The 24,001-nt window shown below is 40.9% G+C and overlaps 1 protein-coding gene across 1 annotated transcript; it reads right to left on the bottom strand.

Moving 5' to 3' along the window:
* Nucleotides 1–919: 919 nt before the first annotated feature.
* Nucleotides 920–23,791, bottom strand: tdrd12 (tudor domain containing 12). Its single transcript, XM_053319421.1, has 33 exons — nucleotides 23,768–23,791; nucleotides 22,821–22,985; nucleotides 22,472–22,608; nucleotides 22,066–22,185; nucleotides 21,772–21,827; nucleotides 21,595–21,680; nucleotides 21,306–21,483; nucleotides 20,813–21,056; nucleotides 20,655–20,720; nucleotides 20,071–20,122; nucleotides 19,460–19,539; nucleotides 19,289–19,345; nucleotides 18,340–18,414; nucleotides 17,591–17,651; nucleotides 17,368–17,475; nucleotides 16,179–16,364; nucleotides 15,485–15,638; nucleotides 14,984–15,111; nucleotides 14,513–14,704; nucleotides 14,123–14,251; nucleotides 13,715–13,832; nucleotides 13,479–13,618; nucleotides 12,657–12,886; nucleotides 11,984–12,065; nucleotides 10,425–10,606; nucleotides 9,629–9,836; nucleotides 8,753–8,845; nucleotides 8,524–8,671; nucleotides 8,150–8,435; nucleotides 4,402–4,515; nucleotides 1,833–1,986; nucleotides 1,094–1,154; nucleotides 920–993 (listed from the first exon to the last, which is right to left on the bottom strand). Exons 1-33 carry the CDS (start codon nucleotides 23,789–23,791, stop codon nucleotides 920–922), a joined length of 4,188 nt encoding a protein of 1,395 aa, XP_053175396.1.
* Nucleotides 23,792–24,001: the final 210 nt, after the last annotated feature.

Genomic DNA, 24,001 nt, shown 5'->3' on the forward strand with positions numbered 1-24,001 from the left:
ACTTACAAACTTTCCAATGCATCAATTTAGGAGTAAAGACTCTATTAGTACTACTGTAGAAGTTTGATAACAATCCAGACATTATTAGTGGGGTCATTTACCAGATACAGTGGTGGTCCCGTTAGCGCCTGTACTAAGACATTCGGCTGATGGCTCTAACTCCACTAATTTCCGACCAAATGAAAATAAACGGCTGAGGCGCTGATTAGATAGACCTCATGGTGCATATGATGCTAGGTCGAAATTACGCCCAACCATCTCTTTAAGAGCTAAAAAGTGTTTCAAGAACTAATAAACATTATGTGGACTATTCTAGCAATCCGATTAATCTAACCACCTACCTCTGTTCTCATTAAAAAAAAGAAAAAAATATTTATTTATTTTATAGTGTATATATATTGGTATTATTATTTAAAATCTACCTCCGGTGTTTTTTTCTCTGTTTATTTGATTGTTTTTGTTTTTTTGACCATGTAAAGTCCTTTGTGTTACACTACGATGCATGAAAAGTGCTATATAAATAAAGTTTGATTGATCTGTGCTCATTTCCATTGACTAAAATAACTCCCATGTCCTGTTAAGTCCTTTCTGGAGATGCATCAGGACACATTTACACTAAAAATAATGTCAGGTGTAAACAGGGTCTGTGGATCTTTTAACACTGCTTAATAATCAGAGCACTGTTTCTAATAAATGTTTCAACAGAGACGATGATCGCTGCAGCTGAAATTTGTCATATTTTACATGATAATCCTGACAAACGCAAACCACAGACACTTTCCCTGCTTCTAACAGTTGATTGCCACTAATCAAGTTTATATATATGGCCCAAAAACACAAACTTGCCTGAAGTAGTTTTACAATCTGCACAGCACACATCATATCCTCTATCTTTAGACTGCTGTTAAATCTTCAGTCTTCAGTCACTCTCACTGCCGCTCTCTGAGTTCACGTACCAGTTATCTTCTCCTGTGTTCCCCAAAAACAGCCGACCTGAAGAACAAACAGGTGTCAGCTCAGTGAACCACAGTACAGCAGGTTATCCAAGACAATATATCACTCTATTTTCAGGTTCTCAGTGACTGTTTCTCACCATTTGGTGTGGTGTCCTCATCCTCTTCGAAGTGGTCCATGTCGTAACTCACAAAAATATTCTGTGAAAAGAAAAAAATCTTGTTGCTTATTTTGCTGCAGTTGAAACTCAAAAATATAAAAGGTCAGTGATAAATAAGGTTTGGCAAGATGAGCAATTAAAAAATATGTTAAAAATAGTTTTAAAAGCAGCATCAGGTTTGTTAAAATGTACATTTGTTGGTTTTACATCATTTGAAATGACATTTGCACCATTTTTTACCAAAAGTAAGACTGAATGCTGCTGAAAATGTCAAATGGTGTAACCACAAAAGAATGATTAATATTAAATATTGTATCACCTACAGTGTATTTAAGTGGACTTATACTAATAATGTAAATGTTTCCTGATCTCCATGGTTACCCAGATTAAATGTAATATTTAGAACAATAGTATTCCATTAGCTTTATTTAATATAAAAGTTATAATGTAAGATCATGCCAAACTAGTTGATATGCTGTTTTATTGACTTGTTTTTAAGCAAGTTGAATTATTTGGTACAAAGCTTTTATGGTTACACCATAATCCTCTAATATATTCTCTCTAAATGGATTAAAAGCAGAAATTTGATGCTGGGTCCACAAAAAAAAGAATGTGTGAAGTTATTCATATGTTTATTTTCACATTTTAACCCTTTAAATTTAAACTAAACCTCATGGAGACAGTAAAACATCACTGACATGTAAATTAACTGGGGTACCTTGTTATTGAGGAGTTTCTCCCAGTATCCCTGCTGCTGTTTGACCAATTTGAGGACCGGCTCGTTGGACTTCATTTCCCAGCAGCATCGGTCAGCGATGATGTTTCCCTGAAGCTTGAGATCGGCTCTGTAGGAGCGACCGTTCACGTTTCCACTGAACACAACCAACAAAGACAGAAAGTGTTTTGTTCTTTAACTTACGGTCATTCAAAAACAGTTTTCCTCCATGTATCCACAGGCTGTAAATAAAGGGTCCACAGAAAAGTGTGTTGTTAACCACCCTGCCAAATTTGAATGATTAAAAAAAATCGCCAAATATATGAAATTAGGCTTCAAAGTTGTATAAAAATCTTTCTCTGCTCCCAAATGCTGTGGGCGTGGCCACCGAGTCCACTGAAACCCCGCCCCCTACCAAGTGTCGCCTGTCAATCAAAGTCTACCAGAAACATGGACGCTACTTCTGAGAGCCTTTAGCTGCTAGCTCGGCGGTTAACTTGGCTGCTAGCTCGGTGGCTAACTGGCTAACAGTAGACTGTAGTAGTAGTAGTGTGTGCTGAATGTATTTATACCTCTACAGCAGCAGGGACGGGTTTATGCTAATCACTAAATCCTGAACACAGAAATCCTGAAACACAGTTTGTGAAGTCTAGCTCCACAATTCAAATCTAAATGGTTGAAATGCTTTTTACACCATTTTTAGAATTACATTTATTACCTATTTAATGTGTTTAGAAGAAAATGTCTGAATTCTCTTTACACTGTCTTTAACAATTATTATGAATTATTATTATAATTATTACCAACCCTAACCCTAACCCTAACCCTTATCCTGCTAATGTTACTCTTCTTAAAGTCCATTTTATTGATTTTACTGAGCAATGCTAACTAGCCTATCGCTAAGTTACCAACAGTTGTGTCCTAAGCCTATGTTACGTAGACTACAACGTTATTAACTATACAATAGCAACCAAGATTAACTAGTCTGTATGGTAACTATATGAGTTTATAAAATAATAATCATATACTTATATAATAATAATAGGGCTGTTAGCGTTAACGTGTTAATCGCGATTAGATTAATGCAATCCATAACGCGTTTGTTTTTTTAATCGCATTTTAATTTTGCAAGCCTTTTTGTCCCTTCTCCTCCCCCGTAGACGGCTCCTCTAGCTGTAGCGCTATGCTTTGAAGTGGCCTCCTGCAGTAAACCTACCGCGCTGATGGAAAGTAAGAGAGCTACTGGACTTTTGAACAGTTTGTTTAACTTTAAAACACTTCCAGACGCTTCAGTTGACAAGTCAAAAGTAAAATGCAACCTGTGTCAAACGGAGTTTAACTACCACCGGAGTACGTCCAGTTTGAGTTAGCACCTCCACGCTAAACACCCAGGTGCAGCCAAGCCAGCCTCAGCTCCACCAAAGTACCATTTTGGAGTGTGGGAGTCGCAGCAGAGCCGTGATTGATTCCCAGTTAAGACACTCTGGTAAGAAATGCTTTACATTATGGGCTTAAAACTGCCTTGAAATGTAAAATAACAGGATTTTAAACATGCTATTCAAAATGCGATTAATGGTGATTAACTATGGAAATTCTGCGATTAATCTCGATTAAAAAAATGAATCGTTCGACAGCCCTAAATACTACTACTACTACTAATAATAATAATAATAATGATGTGACGCTAAAAACAATTTGAAAACATTTTATTACAAAACTAAAGTGACTGAAAAACCAAAACTGTGATTACAGAAACATCTGTAGGTATTTTAAATCCATGATGTCACTGTTACAGAAACTCAAACCTAACCAGGAACAACCAGCTCTGTCACAGTTCATTCAAAGGAAACTCTCGGCTGTGTTTTGTTGGACTTGTGTCACATGATGTCACAGATTGATTACATCCTAAACCTGTGAAGCAGCTCAGACGCAGCATTATTCACAACAGCTCTTCTTTCCTTCCTTCCCTCTTCATTCCTTCTTTCCGTCCTTCTTTCTTTCCCTCCTTCCTTCTTTCCGTCCTTCCTTCTTTCTTTCCCTCCTTCCTTCATACCTACCTTCCTTCCTTCTTTCCCTCCTTCCTTCCTACCTACCTTCCTTCCTTCTTTCCCTCTTTTCCTCCTTCCTTCCTTCCTTCCTTCCTTCCTTCCTACCTACCTACCTATCTACCTTCCTTCCTACCAACCTACCTACCTACCTTCTTTCCCTCCTTCCTTCCTTCTTTCCCTCCTTCCTTCCTTCCTTCCTTCCTTCTTTCCTTCCTTCCTACCTACCACTAAAAATAGAAGAGCATCAATAAAAAAGAATAAAGTAACATATAAGTAATAAAAAGTACAAAAGCAATTTAAAGAAGAGAACTTCAGGAAGCTGCTCCTAAATACATTATTCACACTGTAAACCAGAACTATGTTGGACCTGCCAGCCGGTCTGTGTCTAACGCACACACGGGCTGGCCATGCTAAACATGTATCCGCTCCCACCGGTGTACAGAGCTCTGGAGAGAGAGCTCCACTGAATGTTGGATGTGTTGTGCAGTAAGTGAGCGATCATTGGCGGTCTGCTCCTGACAGACCTGTAAACGACTCGGTCAGGGTAGAAGTCGCAGCGCTGACTCTGCGGGTTCGACAGCTTCACCGTGACGACCACCGAGTCAGACGTCTGGTACCAGCGGACCTGAGGGTGGAAACTGACACAGAGAAGGAAAAGGGAGAATTAAGTTTAGAGTTGAGACACTTCAGTCTAGATCAGAGGAGTCAAACTCGTTTTCATTCAAGGGCCACATACAGACCAATTTGATCTGATGTGGGCCGGATCATTAAAAAGATGGAAGGAAGGAAGGAAGGATGGAAGGATGGAAGGACAGACAGAAGAAAGGGGGAAAGGAAGGACAGATGGAAAGAAAAAAGGAAGGTAAGGAGAAAGGGAAGGAAGGAAGGACAGATGGAAGAAAGGAAGGAACGAAGAAAGGAAAAGGGGAAGGTAGGGAGAAAGGACAGAGGGAAGGAAGAAAGGAAAAAAAAGAAAATAGGAAGGACCAATGGACGGAAGGAAAAGAACACAGGAAGGAAAGTGGGCCAGACTGCACCCCTAGAAGGGCCAGTTCTGGCCCGCGGGCCGCATGTTTGAACCCCCTGGTCTAGATAATCTACAGCAAACTCAGTAACTTCAAGTTTTTCTACCATCCATGTAAAGTACAATATTTTAAAAGGAGCTGTTGTTTTTTTTAAATATTAATATAACCAGGGTTGGGAAGGTTACTTTGGAAATGTAATAGATTACATATTACTAGTTACTCTGTAAATGTAAATGAGTAATGTAACTTATTACATTTGATGACTTTTCTAATTTTCTATCCAAAGTTTTCAGCTGTTAGGGTAAATGTTCCCTCCATCTGTCCTTCCTTCCTTCCTTTATTTGTTCCTTCCTTTCCTTCCATCTTTCCTTCCTTCCTTCCATCTGTCTCTCCTTCCTTCCTTCCTTCCTTCCCTCCATCTGTCTCTCCTTCCTTCCTTCTGTCCCTCCTTCCTTCCTTCCCTCCATCTGTCTCTTCTTCCTTCTGTCCTTCCTTCCTTCTGTCCCTCCTTCTTTCCTTCCTTCTGTCCCTCCTTCCTTCCTTCTGATCTTCCTTCCTTTCTTCCATCTTCCCTTCCTTCAATCTTCCCTTCCTTCCTTCCTTCCTAAGATCAGCTGTTAAGCACCAAAATCTAAGCTCAGCTGTGTTGTCATGGATACTGCCATGATTTATAAGGGAGATCATTTCTTATAAAGCAACATTTATCTCTCATTGTAAAATGTATTCATTAGTTCATGTAGATTTTAGAATATAAAATATAAAATAAAGATATATGATGAATAAAGTGGGTTTAATTGGTACTGTGACTCCATTTAAGCCCATGTGTGCTCCAAATAAGCCCACATCATGATTTATTTACTAAATATAAAAAAAATATATTGATTTCAAAGAATTAAAAACAGCAATATATGTATTCAGTAACATGTAAAATATTAAAAATGAGCAAAGTCTTAAAGGTGACTTCAGATGTAACCTCCTTTATAATCATCATCATTTTCATCAGTGAACAGTCAACTGTAATTAATGTCATATTTTACTGCAAAGTATTACAGTTACATTTATTTTGAAATTAAATTATGTAACGCTGTGACATGTAACTAGCCAACACTGTATATAAGTGATCTTGTACCTTTTTGTAGAGCCGTCACACTCTGCACCATGATTACTGATGATCTGCTGACTGTCACTTTTATCATCGCGTGCTGGGATACCTAAAAACACACACACACACACACACACACACACACACACACACACACACACACACACACACACACACACACACAGGCAACACACGACAAAATATAAAGACACTCAAACATGATTCAAAGTGTTAAATAGTAAATTAACTTAAGCTAAAGTAGATTAAGACAGATGCAAACAGGAGAATAAAAAGTTACAGCACTGTGTGAGACATTTAACTCTAACATTTGGATTTAATAAAAAGCAGCAAACAGAAAAGATTTTTAAAGAACTGAGAGTCTTTTCCAGATATGTGGATCATAAAACCTGATTTAGACTGTATGTATGCAGGATTAGAAAGAATAAAGATATAGTTACCGTCTTGGCAGCAGTTGAGGTTCATTGTGGAGTGAAGTTCACGTCCGTCTGCATCGCTGTGTATCACCATTAAAAAGTTTCAGTTCATTTTTTCCAATCAGACAAACAATCATTAACCCTTTATAGGACACTCATTGAAAGGAAGGGAGGGAGGAAGGAAGGATGGAGGAAAGAAGGAAGGAAGGAAGGTAGGGGGGAGGAAAGAAAGAGAGAAGGAGGGAGGGAGGAAGGGAAGAAAGAAGGAAGGAAGGAAGGAAGAAGAAAGGGGGATGGAGGAAGGAAAGAAGGAAGGGAGGAGAGAAGGAGGGAGGGAGGAAGAACAGATGGAAGGAAGGAAAGGAAGAAGAAAGGGGGATGGAGGAAGGAAAGAAGTAAGGGAGGAGAGAAGGAGGGAGGGAGGAAGGACAGATGGAACGAAGGAAAGGAAGGAAGGATGGAGGAAATAAGGAACGAAGGAGGGATAAAGGAAAAGAGGAAGGGAAGAAAGAAGGCAGGGAGGAAGGAAAGTAAGGAAGGAAGGAAGGAAGGAAGGAAGGAAGGAAGGAAGGATATTTTGGGATATTTACAGAAGTTACCAAATATAATTATTTGCCCAATAAAGGGTTAAGCTGTGTAATATATAATATACATGAAAGGAATAAAGAAGAAGAATTCTGTTTTAGACCTGTGATATATTGGGGTGGCTCTCTGTTGGAGGAACGCAGCCATACAGATTTAGAGCGCTGCTAGTGCTGGTTTCGGTTTTTATTTAGTTTAGAACAAATGGAAAAGAGACAAATGAACGGATTTGATCTGTCTGTCAATCCAAGCTACGGTAAGAAACACGACACATAAAAGTTTGTGGAAATAAAATGTCTTAAACAAGAGGAGAGAAGTGTTTGGATGCATGTAATCTGAGAGAACCCAACTCATCTTTTATAAGAGAAGATAGCGCTTATAATAACTGCTGAATAAACAAACACACATCAGATATTAAAGCAGAGGTGTCAAACTCATTTTCATTCAAGGGCCACAAACAGCCCAATTTGATCTGATGTGGGCCGGATCATTAAAAAGATGGAAGGAAGGAAGGAAGGAAGGAAGGAAGGAAGGAAGGAAGGAAGGCAGGCAGGCAGAAAGGGAGGAAGGACAAATGGAAGGAAGGAAAGAATAAAAGTGAAGAAAGTAGAAAGAAAAGAAAGGAAAGGTTGGAAAAGAAAACGGGAAGGAAAGATGAAAGGGAGGAAGGAATGAAGGAAGGAAATATGGGAGGAAGGACAGATGGAAGGAAGGAAGGAAGGAAATATGGAAGGAAGGTAGGAAGGAAGGACAAATGGAAGGAAGGAAAGAATAAAAGTGAAGAAAGTAGAAAGAAAAGAAAGGAAAGGTTGGAAAAGAAGACGGGAAGGAAAGATGAAAGGGAGGAAGGAATGAAGGAAGGAAATATGGAAGGAAGGTAGGAAGGAAGGAAGGAAGGAAGGAAGGAAGGAAGGAAGGAAAAAACGACAGGAAGGAAAGTGGGCCGAATTGGACCCCTCGATGGGCCGGTTCTGGCCCACGAGCCGCATGTTTGACACCTCTGTATTAAAGCATTAAATTTACTCTACTAAATTATAAGAGGTGGTTAAGAAAGAATATAAAGAGAGGTGAAGGCTTAATGTTTTAGCTCCTCTGTAACGACACCGACCTCATCCTCTGCACAGCTGACCTCAGACCAGCGGTTTGGATGCTCCTCTGTTCGACGATATCTGACTTCTGATCATGAGCTGGGACAGTTTGGACTTCAGGTGCTGGTGTTGCTGGGATCAGGAACCGGTTCAGAATAGATACTGGACTGAGTGGCTCATACGTTTTGGGGCGAGGAGGATCTGGAGCAGCGAGCTTCTTGATCTCTGCTGCTCTGAAGGCTTCGGCTAGAACTTCTTCCTCAGCTTTGATCCGGACCTCCAGAGACGCTGAACCACAATCCGACCTGCGATCCACATGAACCAGTGCTTCAGTCATCATGTAGAGAAGGTGGCCGATTAATCCTGATGTGTAGTTTAGAGTTTCCTTACCCAGAGACGTGTCCGGCCTCGTTACTGCAGCCGGCCGCTCCGTCCTGGCAGAGCGTCTTCAGCAGGTCCAGGTGCTCCGGGTTTAATGCTCCCATCCCCGTATTTAAAATCTCAGACTGAACGTTGTATTCATTGATCAGAGTCTTCATACCTGGCACCTGCGTCACCCGCACCTTTAAAAAAAATTTGATTCGGATTTGCTTGGGCTGCCGTAATTACTGATTATTGATTGAGACTGAAGGTGAAAAACGTACCATGGGATCAACAAATACAGTTTGTCCCAGACTGAGGACTGCTCTGGCTCGGTGCTGCAGACCTCGGATCTTCTGGCTGACGGCTCTGGTAACCTGCAGGTCAAAAACAAGTCACATGATCAGTAACCAGGATACGGATAAGGACTTTTAAGACCTTTTTAAAACCTTTTATAGGAAAAAATAAAACCATTGCTGCTTCTTGTATTAAAACTGCTCTGCAAACAGTGATGGAGGAAATATTTAGATCCTTCACTAGTTTAAAAACACTAATGTAACTTCAGTAATAGTCTACATTACCACTCAGATATTATATATTATGAGACATATAATAATGTAAAAGCAGGATTTTACTGTTGTAGTGGGTTTAAATGGAGTTCATCTTGAAGTCATTCATTTTATAGGACTGTAACTAATGATGTTTCATTTAAAGTCCCAACTGCTGATTATTTTTTACTTGAATTAATAAGTTGATCGGCTGGTTATGCAAAATAATGAATATAATTACGCTCATTCACTCTGCCCCAGCTATAATTAAATTCAGTGCCTTAACTCTTACAGTTCCAGACCTTTTAAAGACATTTTAAAGACTTTTTTTAGACTTTGAATATTAAAAACTAAATTTAAGATATTATAAGACTTTTTAAGGATCCGCAGAGATACTGTAAACTAACCTAAGTGATAATTTTAAAATTATGATGCCTCATTAAACTGTCCAGAACTCAGTCTGCTGCAGTTTGCATCATAGTAAAAGTCTCATAACTGTTTATTCACTGATCGTTAAGAGCTCGGTCACTGAATCTTGTGTTAATCTAAGTGGTTAATCATATTTCAGAGAGGAAACATTGGGAGCAAAGTGAGGATGTGTGTAGAGGAGACCTTTGGGTGCCAGTCAATCTCTGCGTCGACCGGTTTGACCCTGCAGACGATGATCTCTATGGCCTGATCGGGCAGAGAGTGAAACTGCTCCGGCAGCTGCAGGATCTGATGAGATTTGACCTCCTCTTCTTTTCCGATGTCGATAAACCGAACGAAGACGCAGTAAAAGAGCCGATCGCGTACGTCTGGTACACACAGGACCTTCACCCTGCCACAGGAAGTTACATCAGAGACATGGTAAGACCAGGTGGGAAGTAACTTAGAGCTGCATTCTATCAAAGGGCCACCAGGGGGCGACCGTCTCTATACAAGTCAATGGAGAATTCACCAACTTCTCACTTGATTTCTAACCTCAGTAAACGTTTTCAAAATGTGTTTATGGTCTCAACCGCTAGTTTAAAGCCTTCTTCAATGCAGTATGATGTTCATTTGGGACATTTTGGCCTCCCTGATTTTATATGTGACGATAAAGCAGGGTATGCATTAGGGCGTGGCTACGTCCTGATTGACAGGTTGATTGACCAATGTCCTGCAGATCCAGCCCTCGCAACCATAGCAACCTCTCCGCTCCGCTTCATGCCCATATAAGTAGAATCCATGTTTTTATTTTTCCCAGCATGCACCTGAAATTTTCAAGATGGCGCTGCCAAGATTCGAAACTATTGGCTTCCGAGCAGCAGTCCACAAACCAATGGGTGACGTCACGGATGTTACGTCCATTTCTTTTATACAGTCTATGAGTTAGACTTCAAATGTCTTAAAATTGATTGGATTGTATGATGTTGTAAAATCAGACCTGTGGAAGACGTCGTCCTCCTGCACTGCATATAATCCTCCTTCCTGCAGTTTCGTGGCTCCGATTTTCTTGTCGGCGTAGTAAGAAGCCATCTGAGCCGCCATGCTGTCAAACCCGCCGTCCTCCTTCCTCACAATACGACCATAAAAGACTGATGCAGTCTTGATGTAGAGAGGCACGACCTGAGAGCAGCAGACACAACAACACAGGTCCACTTCAGCTACAGATGGAGTTTTATTTAAAATGTTTCGTAATAAATCAGTTTAACAATCAACAATGTCGCAATCAATGAATAAAGATAAAGGTTGGGAACTGTGTGAGGGGAATAAAAACTACAACTCATTTAACCAAAGCAAAGAAGAGTGAGCGTATTACTTCAGTTTTAGCTGCACTTTATTGGCTCCAAGTATCTGTTAGAATAGCTTTTAAGTTTATTTTACTTGTTTTTAAATCTCTACATGTTTCCATCACACAAGTTCTTAGATCGTCTACTGCTGAGGTTTTAAATACACACATAAGAACATAAGAAAATAAGAAGTGCAGCTTTCTTTAATTATGCTCTAAAATTATGGAATAGTCCACCTAAAGCTAAAAGAGATGTGAAAACATTTATTTAATCTGGCTTTTATTTAGTGTCATTTTGTTGGAATAAATGTACATAAGTTATCTCATATTTACCTTTTCTATATTGCAACTAATCATTTCTATTATAATGCATAAGTGATTATTTCTATCTGAAATGTATAAGTGTGTTTTTATGCTTTGAGCTGTTTTTCAGGAAATTCTATAAATGCGTACGTGCCAGAAGCAAGGATGACTTGCAGAAATGCTTGAGCTGTTGTTGTTCAGGTACAGGAAGTCTTGCCCAAGAACTGCGCTCGACTTCAAGGGAAAGAGGAACCAGCCATTACAAAGAGGCTTCTTACGACAACAAGATATACATGTGCAAGGATGTTGATGTGCTAATATACAAAGATGTTAGTCTTAATATCGTTGTTGCTGTGTGACCCCCATCCTTTAGCGCAACAACGATTATGTAAGCAGGGAAGTCCCAAATAAAAAGAAAGGTTGGCAGCAGATATGCAGAGCATTTTATGAGATTTGCAGCTGTGCATATCTAGTTGCTCTCCTTGCAAGTATTGAAACTTTAACTACTGTGTCTTGTCTCTTTGTTTGATATTTGAGTGTTATAGGTTGCCTGAACCTGACACATTTTAACCTATTTTTTTTACTAAATATCTAATTCTGTTATTTCATTTGCTGTTTTATTGTATTGTATTTTAATTGTTCCCTGTAAAGCAAATTGAGCTACATCCATAGTATGAAAGATGCTCTATAAATAAAAAACGTTTATTAATAAAATACACATCAGAATCTGCATTTATCCTGATTATGTTCAGACTTTGTTTCAGGGCAGAAAACAGAGACGATTTATTTGAATTAAAAAGTTCTTATAGAATTTAAACTCAACTTTTTTCTAAAATTAATTAATTCTTGATCGTTTGATTTGTGTGACAGTGTCTGTGAATAAAGGAGCTCAGTAAAGCAGCGTTCCTCACTTCTATGACTCCAGAGGCGGGCAGATCAGACTGATCCAGGATGGGGATGAACCTGTGACGGTCGGGACACACACTGCTGTCTCTGCAGAGGAAAACACACACACACACACACACACACACACACACACACACACACACAAAATCACTATGAGGGTTATTAAAAGGTTTCTTTTTTTATTTAAAGTACATATCTGAGTCACAGTCTCTCTCTATTTTTTAGGGATTGTAAAAAATTTTGGAATCTATCTCAACTGATCCAGTTTGTTTGTTTGTTTCCATGGATTCAGATTTGCTTTATGTTTCAGTCTTCAGTGCAGAGCAATAAATAAAACGAATAGTAATAACAGAATAAATTAGATTAGAAGGAAAGAAAGGAGGGCGGGAGGAAGGAAGGAAAGGAGGGAGAAAGGAAAGAAGGAAAGGAGGGAGGGAGGAAGGGAGGACAGAGGAAAGAAGGAAGGAAGGAGGGAAGGAGGGAGGGAGGGAGGAAAGAAAGAAGGATAGAAGAAAGGAAGGAAGGAAGGAAGGAAGGAAAGAAGGAATAGTCTAGACAGACAGGGTTAATTTGACCCGGGAGGACGACAGGAAGGTTAAAGATTACTGAGGAAGGATTTAATAGATGAACAGTCACTGAGATCTCTGAGCAGTTATTATGTGAAGCAGTGAGTCAAACCTGCAGACTCCAAAGCTCTTCAGGTAGCTGCAGAGAGGCCTGTTGGTCTTCTGGTCCTCTCGGGCCACGTAGACGCCCTGAGCGAAAGACAGCAGCTCAGGGGGCAGCGGGGCGTTGGTTCGACCCAAGTACCGCAAAACCCCGACCACGTGGCGGGCGTTCCTCTCTGAGATCAGGAGCACAGACCTGGTGACGTGAGGGCAACTCTGTGTTTGATCCTGGGAGGAAACCTTAAGAGGAGGAAGCACAGAAAAACAACACTGTGGTTTATGTTTATTCATCAATGATTTATACAGAAAGAAAGAAGTTTATCCTGTTTGCTTGTTCTTACCAGGCTGGAAGTAACTTAGAACTGCATTCTATCAAAAGGCCACCAGGGGGCGACCGTCTCTATACAAGTCAATGGAGAATTCACCAACTTCTCACTTGATTTCTAACCTCAGTAAACGTTTTCAAAATGTGTTTATGGTCTCAATCGCTAGTTTAAAGCCTTCTTCAATGCAGTATGATGTTCATTTGGGACATTTTGGCCTCCCTGATTTTATATGTGACGATAAAGCAGGGTATGCATTAGGGCGTGGCTATGTTGTGATTGACAGGTTGATTGACCAATGTCCTGGAGATCCAGCCCTCACAACCATAGCAACCTCCCCGCACCGCCCATGGCTCCGCCTCATGCCCATATAAGTAGAATCCGTGTTTTTATTTTTCCCAGCATGCACCTGAAATTTTCAATATTGCGCTGCCTAGATTTCGAAACTATTGGCTTCCGAGCAGCAGTCCACAAACGTCCATTTCTTTTATACAGTCTATGGTTCTTACTCGTTCTGAGAGGTTTCTGAAGTTGTCTGCCATGAAGAAGAGTCGGCTGCCGAACAGTTTGGGTGACGTGGGGAAGCCGTAGTGGACGACACACGTAGCATCTCTGATTCCCAAACACCTCAGACACTCGTTGGTCGTCACTAGAGATCAAAAGATAAATAAAAAAGTTAATTTCCTGACAGGAAATATTGATAATGTTCTTCATGTTAATGCTGTATATGATGCATTCAGTTTACCCAGAATAACATGAGTGCCGGGGCCGATGTCTTTTCTCCACTGCTGGGCCACAAAGTCAAACTGGTGCGTTAACCCTTCGTGGGTCTTGAGGCAGAACGCTGATTTGTTGCTCACAGCCTAAAGATCAGAAAATACAACTGTAAGCTTCAAGGAAAACTCGACTTTGGAGGCTCTTTGCACTGCCAGATGTCTTCAGTCTATTCAAGCTGTAGATTAAGCCTTAATGTGGAAGAGAGGCTGTCACTGCTGCCACTGGAAACTTGTGCTACTGCTGTGTTTAGACTGAATGAGTGACTGTATTTCACAAGAAAGTAAGTCAATTCACATCTGAAGGGGTATTAATCTGTTGGGCCGATGATCCTTAAAGATTTAAAGTGCTGAATGTAAACCCGAAGCTGTCGTTTCACCTTGAATACGTCATCGACCTCATCGGCAGAGTTGGTTACGATTACAGTCTTCTGGCCGACTTCGGGGTTAAAATCTAATGCGGTCAACAGTACGGAGATTTTATTGTTCTCTGGAGTCATGAGGATGACCTGCGGGAAGAGAAACAGACATCACACCGTAGAGCTGAGCACTAGTCTCACTAAACAACTCCTGACATCATAAATATAGTCCTACAGTCGGATCACATGTAACTTTTTCCAGAATACCAAGTAGCAAAGTTAATTAACTGAACTTTTTGCATCCTGTAAACATAAATGTAAAGTAAAGCTGATATTTTAAGGTTTAAAAAAGCCATTTATACCATGTCAGCAACATAGAATTCTACTTATGGACGATTCACTAACACTGACCTGCTGGACGTTGCCATAGAGAGCAGCTTCCTCCGGGACTGTCATGACAACGCTGGGATACGGCATGTGATTGGTTAACAAACCCTCCATGTGACTGGTCCAGCGCTTTGCCACGGCAACCAACTGCTGAGGACACAACGCCTTCTCCTCACTGGAGGTCACCTTCTGGAAATGCTGCAAGATGGTCGCCATCTAACAGGAAAGCATTACACAGTATTTAAAAAAAATCTATTTATACCCCTTGTATGATTGTTTCTGTTGTCTGTCCTATTGGTTTGTTTTTATTATTTGGTTGTTATTGACAACTGAGTACTATATTCTTGTACAAGGATAATAAAGGCTTTCTGTTCTATTCTATTGTATGTTTAAGGGGACGCATAGAGAAACGTCCCTTTGGGTTTTAAAAGGACAACAATATCAGAAAGCCTTCTCTCAGAATCTGTTGAGTGTGAAAGATGAACAGACTGTCACCTGGTCCGGAGCGAGAGTGAAGAGCTGGTCGGCCTCGTCCAGGATCAGGTGATACATACGCAGGAACAGGAAGCAGTGGCAGGACAGCAGGCGGACCAGACTGAAGGGAGTGGTCACTAACAGGAGGCCTGGGTAAAAGACATGATGTGACTAAATGAGTTTGGGTTAGTAAGCATGCTATTAAAGATCCACCAGAAAATGTGATTAAATTAGAAAGTTTGCACAATTCTGCTTATTACTTTGTATGATTTTGGAATGGATCGTTGTCTCTATAGAAACATGTTTCGAAATTTAAAAAACAGCCCCCATTTTAAAAGTTTGGACTATTCTACCATCTTTGGTGGTTAAAGCAGATAGCAAAAAGCAAAAAACAACAATAGTGAGAGTGGAGATGAGAGAGCAGAGTTCCCCCTCGTCCCCTCTCTTCTTGCCCAGAACTTGTGAGGTTTGCTCTTACAGCACTGGGAACACTGGAGGCAGGGCCGTCACACAGAGACTCACAGTTTTTTGGGATCCTGACAGACTTGGGCTCGTCTTTGCCAACGCCCAGCAGCGCGATGGCTGGGTGGAGCGTCTGTATCAGTCTGGTCTCCTCTAGCAGGTCAAACACAGTCTGGACTTTCTCCCAGCCAGGACACAGCAGCACCGCCACCGGCTGGACATAAACAGAACAACATGGACCGCGAACATGCAAACAATTAGAAAGCTTCCTTCAGTTAAAGAAACAAACCTACATTTCAGGGAATTGAACTTTTTTGACCTCAGGATTACTAGATTAGTGGTACACAAATAAACCCTTTCTTATTAACTTCCTGTTTGCATGCATCCACAGCTATAATAGACGAAACTGTTGGTCCAAATAATAAAAAAAAATCTATATAATTTCATCATTGGGAGATGCTCAAAGATGCTTAATGTTTGTATGTTTTCCAGTCAGATGCAATTATACAACCATGAGTTCAGTATCAGTCATGTATATCCTTTATGGTTCTATTCATAAAAAGTAAATAGAGTATATTTGAATCTTATATCAATCATGGCAACACTAAAATACAGAGGTGGAAGCTTGCCTAAATATCTATTAATATCCTTTTTTGCATATATAGTTTTATTTTGGAATAAAAATGTTTTGGTATTCTGTTGAATTGATATGGAGCCCCTATGAGTCTCTCTCTCTCTCTCTGGATATACTCACCCCTGCGCTGGAGGTGAGGGTGGTGAAGATGGAGTTGAGGGTGATGTGGGTGAGCAGCGGGGCGAGATAGCTGAGCGGCTGGTCTGCGTTCTGGGACACGATGACGGCGTTGCAGCCTCGAGCCACGGCGGGCCAGCTGTGACAGTCAGCCGGAAACGGAGCGCAGTACAACTTCCTCCGTAACACCTGGAGACAAAAAGGAGCACTGTGTGAACAACAGGATTTAACAGGTGAACGTCCTGTCAGCGGGTCGGATCATTTTACTCTCATCAGCAGCTTTTGGGACAGTTGTAGCTGGATGATGTCACAGAGGGATCTTGAGTCTTCCCAACACATCTCTCGTCATTATTATCCAGTTTTCAGGACATCCACATGGTCAAAAAAACTTCCAAAAACTTCTAAATATCGGCTGCTGCGACTGAGACAGGAGTTGGTAACTATGGCAACCGCTACAGCATCAGCTATGTGGACAGTGTGATGTTGACACTCAAAAACATACAAAAAAAAAAGTTATATACATGTTTTGACTAATCTTTTAATACATCCTCAATATTTACATGTCTCCACTACAATGTCAATTATTTCTATTACAGCCACAAAAAAAAATCTAACTTTAACAACTTCAGAAGTAGAAACACATCAATAACACATCACCACAATCTGCAGAATACTATGACTAAAATTACAAAATACTCAATAACTATCTGTGGTCATTTATATAATTCGGAGTGAGCAGCAATTATGAAAACTGCATTTCTCCTTTATTGCATTTTAAAAGGCGCTATAAAAAAAGTTTTTATCATGTTTTTCTGTTTTGCCTTTATTTTGAAGCATATGGAAAAAACAAGACAAAAATCCCAAATGCAGTGATCACTTAAAGAATAAAAAAGCTCCTTCTTTGAGTCCTACCTCAGTAAATTCTGACCACACAGACATGATAAACATATTTGTAGATTCAGTGTGACGTAAACTTTGACTGTTTTTAATCTCATAACAAAGAAAACTCCATAAATATGCTAAGAGATAATAAAAAAGCAGTTCCCTAAAACTCCAGAACTAAAACCTGAGAATCATATTTTTTTCTTCAGCTTTAAATGAATCCAATGACAGTTGTCTGTGAATACATTACAAACAGCATCTGTTGATTAATTTAGCCTCAAATTAAAACTCAGAGCATGTCCTTGTTTACCCAGCGGAGTCCATCTGTGATGGGGGCGTCATCCAGGCTGGTGCACGGCTCCACTGGGAGGGCAGAGTGCACCAGAATCCCACTCCTCCTGGGATCACTGGGAACAACCTGGGGCCAATCAGAAGACAGGACAAAGACCAATGACAGAGGACTTATGATGATAAGGACTAATGTCTACCGGTGTAATCACTTGATACTGAGGCTGCGACCTGAGGATACTAACCAGGTCTTCTTCTGCGTCTGGATTGGGGTTCAGAGGCTCCGGGTTCAACCACTCCAAAAGTCTGTGTCAGAAACAACAGTCAGAGAAAAGCAACCAAACTGTTAAGGAATTTTCCATCATTAACATCATACACTGGGACACACTGGATCAAACTAGGCCTTGCAGTCATTGTACGGCTGCACCAAATCTTGACTGTGAGTCTCTGGTCTCTGTCTCCCCTTGAGACAGTAGGTCTGCTCCTTCTGGGGGAAACAGGAGGCACCCTGACAGTGTTGCTATGGCAGCCCAGGTCAGAGATGGGTTTATCTGTCTCTCTCTTTGCCTGAGGTAGAGAGGGTCAGAGGTTGGATATGGTGAACCCTGCAGGATGGAGGACGAGGGCACTGAGATGTGTTTCAGACACTGTCCTCACCTGTAGACCAACTAAATTCTATATAATGTAGATGTGTTGGATCTGCCCATATTTGGACATGGCTCAACTATGGCGTTTAAGACTCTCCCTGCAAGACCGAAACTCCAGAATTGAAGGGAGCATCAGGACAGAACGTGTACTGATTCTTCTTTCATTCTTTGTGATCAAGTAAATAAAACTTTTCAATTTCAATATAAGACATCTTGGACTCTTGTGCACTCTCTCCGCTGACGTTTGGGCTTCATATTTAAAATTTCAGGCTTATACTTATGGTAACCCGACCAGGAAACCACCACAAGCCACCAAGATAAACTGTCCTGACACATGTTCGCCTCACCTGGAACAGGCCCAGTGCTCTTCATTCATCATCTTCTCTGTCTCTGCTGGTCCCGACTCTTCTGATCTACTGGAACTGCTGAGAAACACAGAGACAGAGTGGAGAGCTCACAATGCATCTGCTATCCAGACAGTATAATCTAATTGAGATGGATTACATTCCCAGTGTAATGTATTTATGCTGTAACAGATGAAGGTTTAATGCTTCAGCTCTACTGGTGAATTAATAACATCTTGTTGTACCTTGTTTCTTCATCCATCTGTCTGCTCTCAACACCTTCAGCTGCACTTTTTCCAGTGCTGAAAAGATAAATCAGTTTGAGCAACACTGTAGTTTAAGCAACAGTTACTAAAAACCAATTCATGTTTGCCACATCCAAGTAGCTCTGAGAGTCAGCATGATGTGAATGTTGTTATCTATCCATGTGTGAAAAGTATTGCCCATCACTCATTTTCTCATTAATCGATCACACACATTATTAAACCTGTTTCTTCTTGTTCAGCCAAAATGACTGCACTCACTGAGCATTTTATAAGGAACACCTGTGCAGTGTAATCCAATTCAATCCAACAGCTCTGCTATATTTTCAGTTTTTGTTGACACTGTCAGAAAGGTGATCATTATATTTATTGTGTTTAATATTGAGGTCATAATTGGTGGTAGTGGTGTACTGGAGTGCATTATATTGAAAAGTGTTCCTAATACTTTGACCACCCTATTAACAAACATGAGGATGACTGTTTAGTTTAGTTTATTTGGATCCCCATTAGCTGTTACCCAGGCAACAGCTACTCTTCCTGGGGTCCATGAACTGCTGTATTACAAACATCAACCAACGAATCCTGCATACTTTCCCTTTATCATAAAAGAAACCAATACAATCAGCTTGATTAACTAATACAGACATCTGTAAGTAAAAGCGTTGATCAGTCATTTTCAATATCCTCACCTCATATGAAGAAACACTTGCTGGTCCTGTGTCACAGGCTCACTGTTGTGTGTTAATCTGTGGGACAAAAATGGGAATATTTTATGTACAATTACACCGATGAACCAAAGCAGCTGTGCTTAAGCAGCAGAGTCATTTAAACAGCTTTTTAAAGGCATGATGGCAGCTTACACTTCTTGTGCTGGCAAGCTGCTGGAGGCTGCAGTCGTCTCTTCAGGCTGACAGACTTCCACCTCTTCTTTCTGACTCACCTGAAATACAAACAGAGCAAAGCGAATGTTGGTTCATTGTGAGGAGATATTGACTGGATTGTAAAGTTGCTTAAATTTATCTGTCCACATGAGTCAAATCTTCATCTTCTATGTTTCAACGTTACAGTGTTTTTAGTATCAAAGTCTTTTTGTTACTATACTTCCACCACAGCTCAACAGGAAACACTAAGAGGGAATCTGATACTAAAAAGACTGTAAATGTGTCAGATATCACTTGATATGACTAATTCACACTGTTACCATAGTAACTATAATAGCTATAGTAACTCACACTGATGAAGCTCAATAGAAGCTGATCAGAGATTTTATAATGACTGTGTGGAAACACTGTGGATTTTGTCCACACTTGAAGGAGATCTTTTAATAGTCAGTATGAACAGGAGGAATGATTACAGAGAGGAAAACCTCTTTCACTGCTCATAACCTCTTGTGAACATAACCCACAATATAACAGTGTGAGTGTGTTAGAAAATGTGCTGAAAGCTGGCCTGCTGTTGTAAATGTACTCACGGGGGGAGCCGCCTGCTGGTAGTTGCTGCCAGGATTCAAGAACCTTAGAAACCTGAAGGAAACCCAAGATGTTCTATTAGTGGCAACTCTTCCACACAAAGACTGAGAGGAACTAACCCCAACTTCTCACTGCTGCTCCTACTTTTGATTTTATTAAATGGAGAGAAGTGTCCTCCCCTTGTCCTAAATTGATACTAGAGCACTTCCTTGTTTGATGAATGAAGTGGTACAGAAGTTGGAGCAGCTGTATTGTCAACTGACAACAATACTGCCAAAGCATCAAGAGTCAGTGAAACAAAATAACATTAAAATAAGAATAACCCTGCACCCAAAGATCTTGTACTCTTATGCACTGAGCCCCTGAACAGGGACTTTTAGGAAGGTAAAAAAATCTCCCTTGAACTTAATTAAGACCCTGATCCCTATGGTGGAAACGCAGAGTTCCTCAAAAAGTTTTTAGTCCCTGAGGAACGTTCCTGTGGTGGAAACGCTGCTAGCGAGACCAGTGAGACCAGTGAGACCAGTGAGATCAGACAGTGGTGTGATGCTGTGATGTTGGTTGTGTGACTAAGGTCAGCGCTCACTTGAACAGACTGAGGTTTTTGGTCAGAGCTGCAGCCAGAGACGAGTCTGTGTCCTCCGATGAGTCACTGAAACAACAAGAGAGCACTTCTATTTATTAAACAAACTATATACAGTGACACCATCTTTACTCGTATCTCATACACTTCTGTCCACTCACCTCTCTGCAGCAGCACCTTCTGAGCCATTCTTTGATCGGCTGCCTGGAAAAAGCGGTCCTTCTGTGACCTTTGACCTGCTGCCTCCCTCACAGGTCTCCAGCAGCCCAGAAGTCAGAGGTGAGGATGTGTGGATATTTACTGCCGTACCGACAGTGAGACGGTGAGCAGAGCTGCTGACCTCAGCTGTGGAGGGAGCCGTCACAGAGTCACCTGCTCCGTCTGCAGCCGCACTCTCTGAAGTCACTGAGAGTTAAAACAGATTAGAGTCAGAGTGAACAACACAATGACACTGATTCATAAAGTATTTAACTTCTAAAGATAATTAAAGACCCAAAAAAGAAGCATCAGTTCAGACTTCATTTAGTTTTTCAACCCACTCTGACTCTGAAACTCAAAACAATTAGTTATAATGATCCACTAACGTCCCCCTGCTGTCTGTGTACTTCATACACCCTACGATCCCTGAACAGGAAGTCACATGTGTGTGTTTACCAGGACGAAGCGGGCTTTGTGCCTTGAGCTTGACTGAAGTCGTGGAGCCGGTCTGACCCAACAGGCTGGAGGACAACATGATGGGACATCGGTCCACCGCGTCCATCCCGCCGCTGTCAGCTGACTCTTTGCCGTAATACGCAAACTTCTTGGCCACCAGATCATCGTTTGCACAGATCTGAAAAGTCAAAAGAATCCTGAAAAGACTTTTAAACATTTCAAGTATACATTTTCTGTGTTAAAACTAAATCTTTGCCGCTCTTTTTTCTGAATTAACATCAAAGTTCACCTTGATCTTCCCGACCATCAGGTAGAGCTCAATGGAGACGGAGTCTGACTCGGATTCAAGCAGCACAGCCTCTGTCTGAGTGGACGCTTTAAGATTGAAGTGAAGCAAACTTTCAAGATTGCAGAAAACGTTTCAACATCAATGTCAGAACACAACAGTCTAAAGAACATTTCTCACCTTGCAGCAGGTTGTGCAGGTAAAGTGTAGCAGAGCTGTCCCACTGACTGGACGGACTGCAGAGCAAAAGAAAAACTGAATTTAAAAAGCACAAATATAACTTTATAACATGAACATAGAAATGGGTTGTGGAGAAAAAGATCTGAAAAGTAGAGAAGGGTGTTTGTGCTTCAGAGCTTCTAAACTACTTTAGATATTATATTGTAGTCTTTAACATTTTGAACGATCAGCTTTAATAATGTGTGTCGTGCTTCACAATCCATCATCAGTTCACAGGTACACAGCTTGTCTTACATGAGCTCGGCCTTCTCCTCATACACAGACACTCGCAGGGTTGTTGGTTTGATTCCTGCCAGGTGGAACCTTCTCACCCAGAAAGGCAGCTGGAGGAAGCTCTGCATAGCAATTCGAATCCTGATCAGAGACAAAAAGACGCAAGTTATAACTGAAAAAGATGCACAACATCAACCAACCACACACAGCAGCTCTCAGGTAACTCTAATATGATCCTGGTTGTATTGACTTCAAGCTTTAAGTGATTTGACTTAATATAATGCGCTAGAGAAAATGTATATATAAATGTGCTCAAGACCAATGGGCATTAAATGATGCAACCAAACAACTTATAATCAAAGGTAGTCTTATATTCTTGGATAGATCAGTGGGACAGTGATGAGGACTGGTGCTATTCTGGTCTTACTGGTCTGAGGCAACAACGAGCCGCTCTCCATGGTCGACCAGGAGGCAGCGAGCCTGACAGGACACTGAGTCCATGATGATCGACTCCACCACGGCCCGACACCACGACTTCATCACCGACCAGTACACCACACACACCTGAGAGGAAACACAGGAACACACACACATGAAACATCACAGACACACACACACACCAACGCACACATTTAAACCACCTGCAGACAAATTAAAGGTGCTGTGTGTAGGACTCAGTGGCTGTCCTACACACAACAACAACAACAACAACTGCCAAGTCTGTTCTGTAATCAAACTGCCACTAAATTCTACACTCTGGTTCTTTAAGGTGTTACCTGTCCCTCATCTAACGACGTGGGCTTTAGCTTGCGGAGGTCCTGGGTGACGTCATGGTAGAAAAGGTTCATTTGAGCTAGCAGATTGTCGTACTGCTCGACGGTCTCTTCATCACCGCCGGGGCCACGGACGACCCGACCCCAGAGGCAGGACGGGTTCTCAACCTGCAGAGGCGGAGAAGCCCAAAGTTATGTTTTCAAACAGGCAGCAGAAATGAGTCTTTTTACACATCTACACAGGAGACTACACATGTCTGACAGATGAGTTTCTATTTTTTAATCAAAACTGCTTAAATCCTGTTTGTGTCCCCCTCACTTTCAAATTCTTTTATAATTTTTCAACAACACAGCGTCATCTCCACAGACCTTCACGTTTTTAATAAGCCTGTCCAGGTTTTCCAGTCTACTACATAGTGGTAGCCTACTATACTTTCTGGTAAAATGTATCATTATGAACATAATTATATCATGGTTTTTGTATCACCATAGTCCCTAAATGTATGTAGTCTATGAAATACAGGAAATGGGATTCAAAACGTTTATAGCGGAGGACCACTTGTTTTGTGTCCACCCACTTCTCAAACCAAAGTTACACCCTTGACTTTCAGGTAGGTGTTCTCCTAAAAGTTCTCCTTAAATTGTAGTTGAATCGTTTTTTAACATACATTCTCATCCGTGTTTAATATCCAAGTTACAGTGACCCATTTATGTAAGTTAAATTGTATTCAGAAGACTCATTCATCTCTTGTAAGGTATCTTGTAATGTGAGAAAGTCACCAGTTATCACGGACACCAATTAACACGGTCACCAATTAAACCGTAACACCAATGGAATCAACCGTCTTGTAATGTGCGAAAAGTCACCAGTTAACACGGTCAACAATTAAACCGAAACACCAATCGAATCAACCATTAGCTGCCTTTACCTTACTGAAAAATCCTCTTACCTTTAAAATAGATATTTTCAGCATTGTATGAGGGCTCGTCAATCCACACAGAAGAACAGTCACTGCAGGGCAACACAAGCTGCTGATTAGTTAAGACTTGACATGACCACGCTGATTAGCTAACATTAGCTCACCGGAGTTAGGTTGGTTAACGTTCAAATTAAAGCTACAACCGTACCTCAGTGAAACGGAATTTAACTGTTGTTCGTTTATGTAGTGTTTTGTAATCCTTCC

The sequence above is a fragment of the Scomber japonicus genome, chromosome 5, assembly GCF_027409825.1.
Source record: "Scomber japonicus isolate fScoJap1 chromosome 5, fScoJap1.pri, whole genome shotgun sequence".
Lineage (NCBI taxonomy): Eukaryota > Metazoa > Chordata > Actinopteri > Scombriformes > Scombridae > Scomber > Scomber japonicus.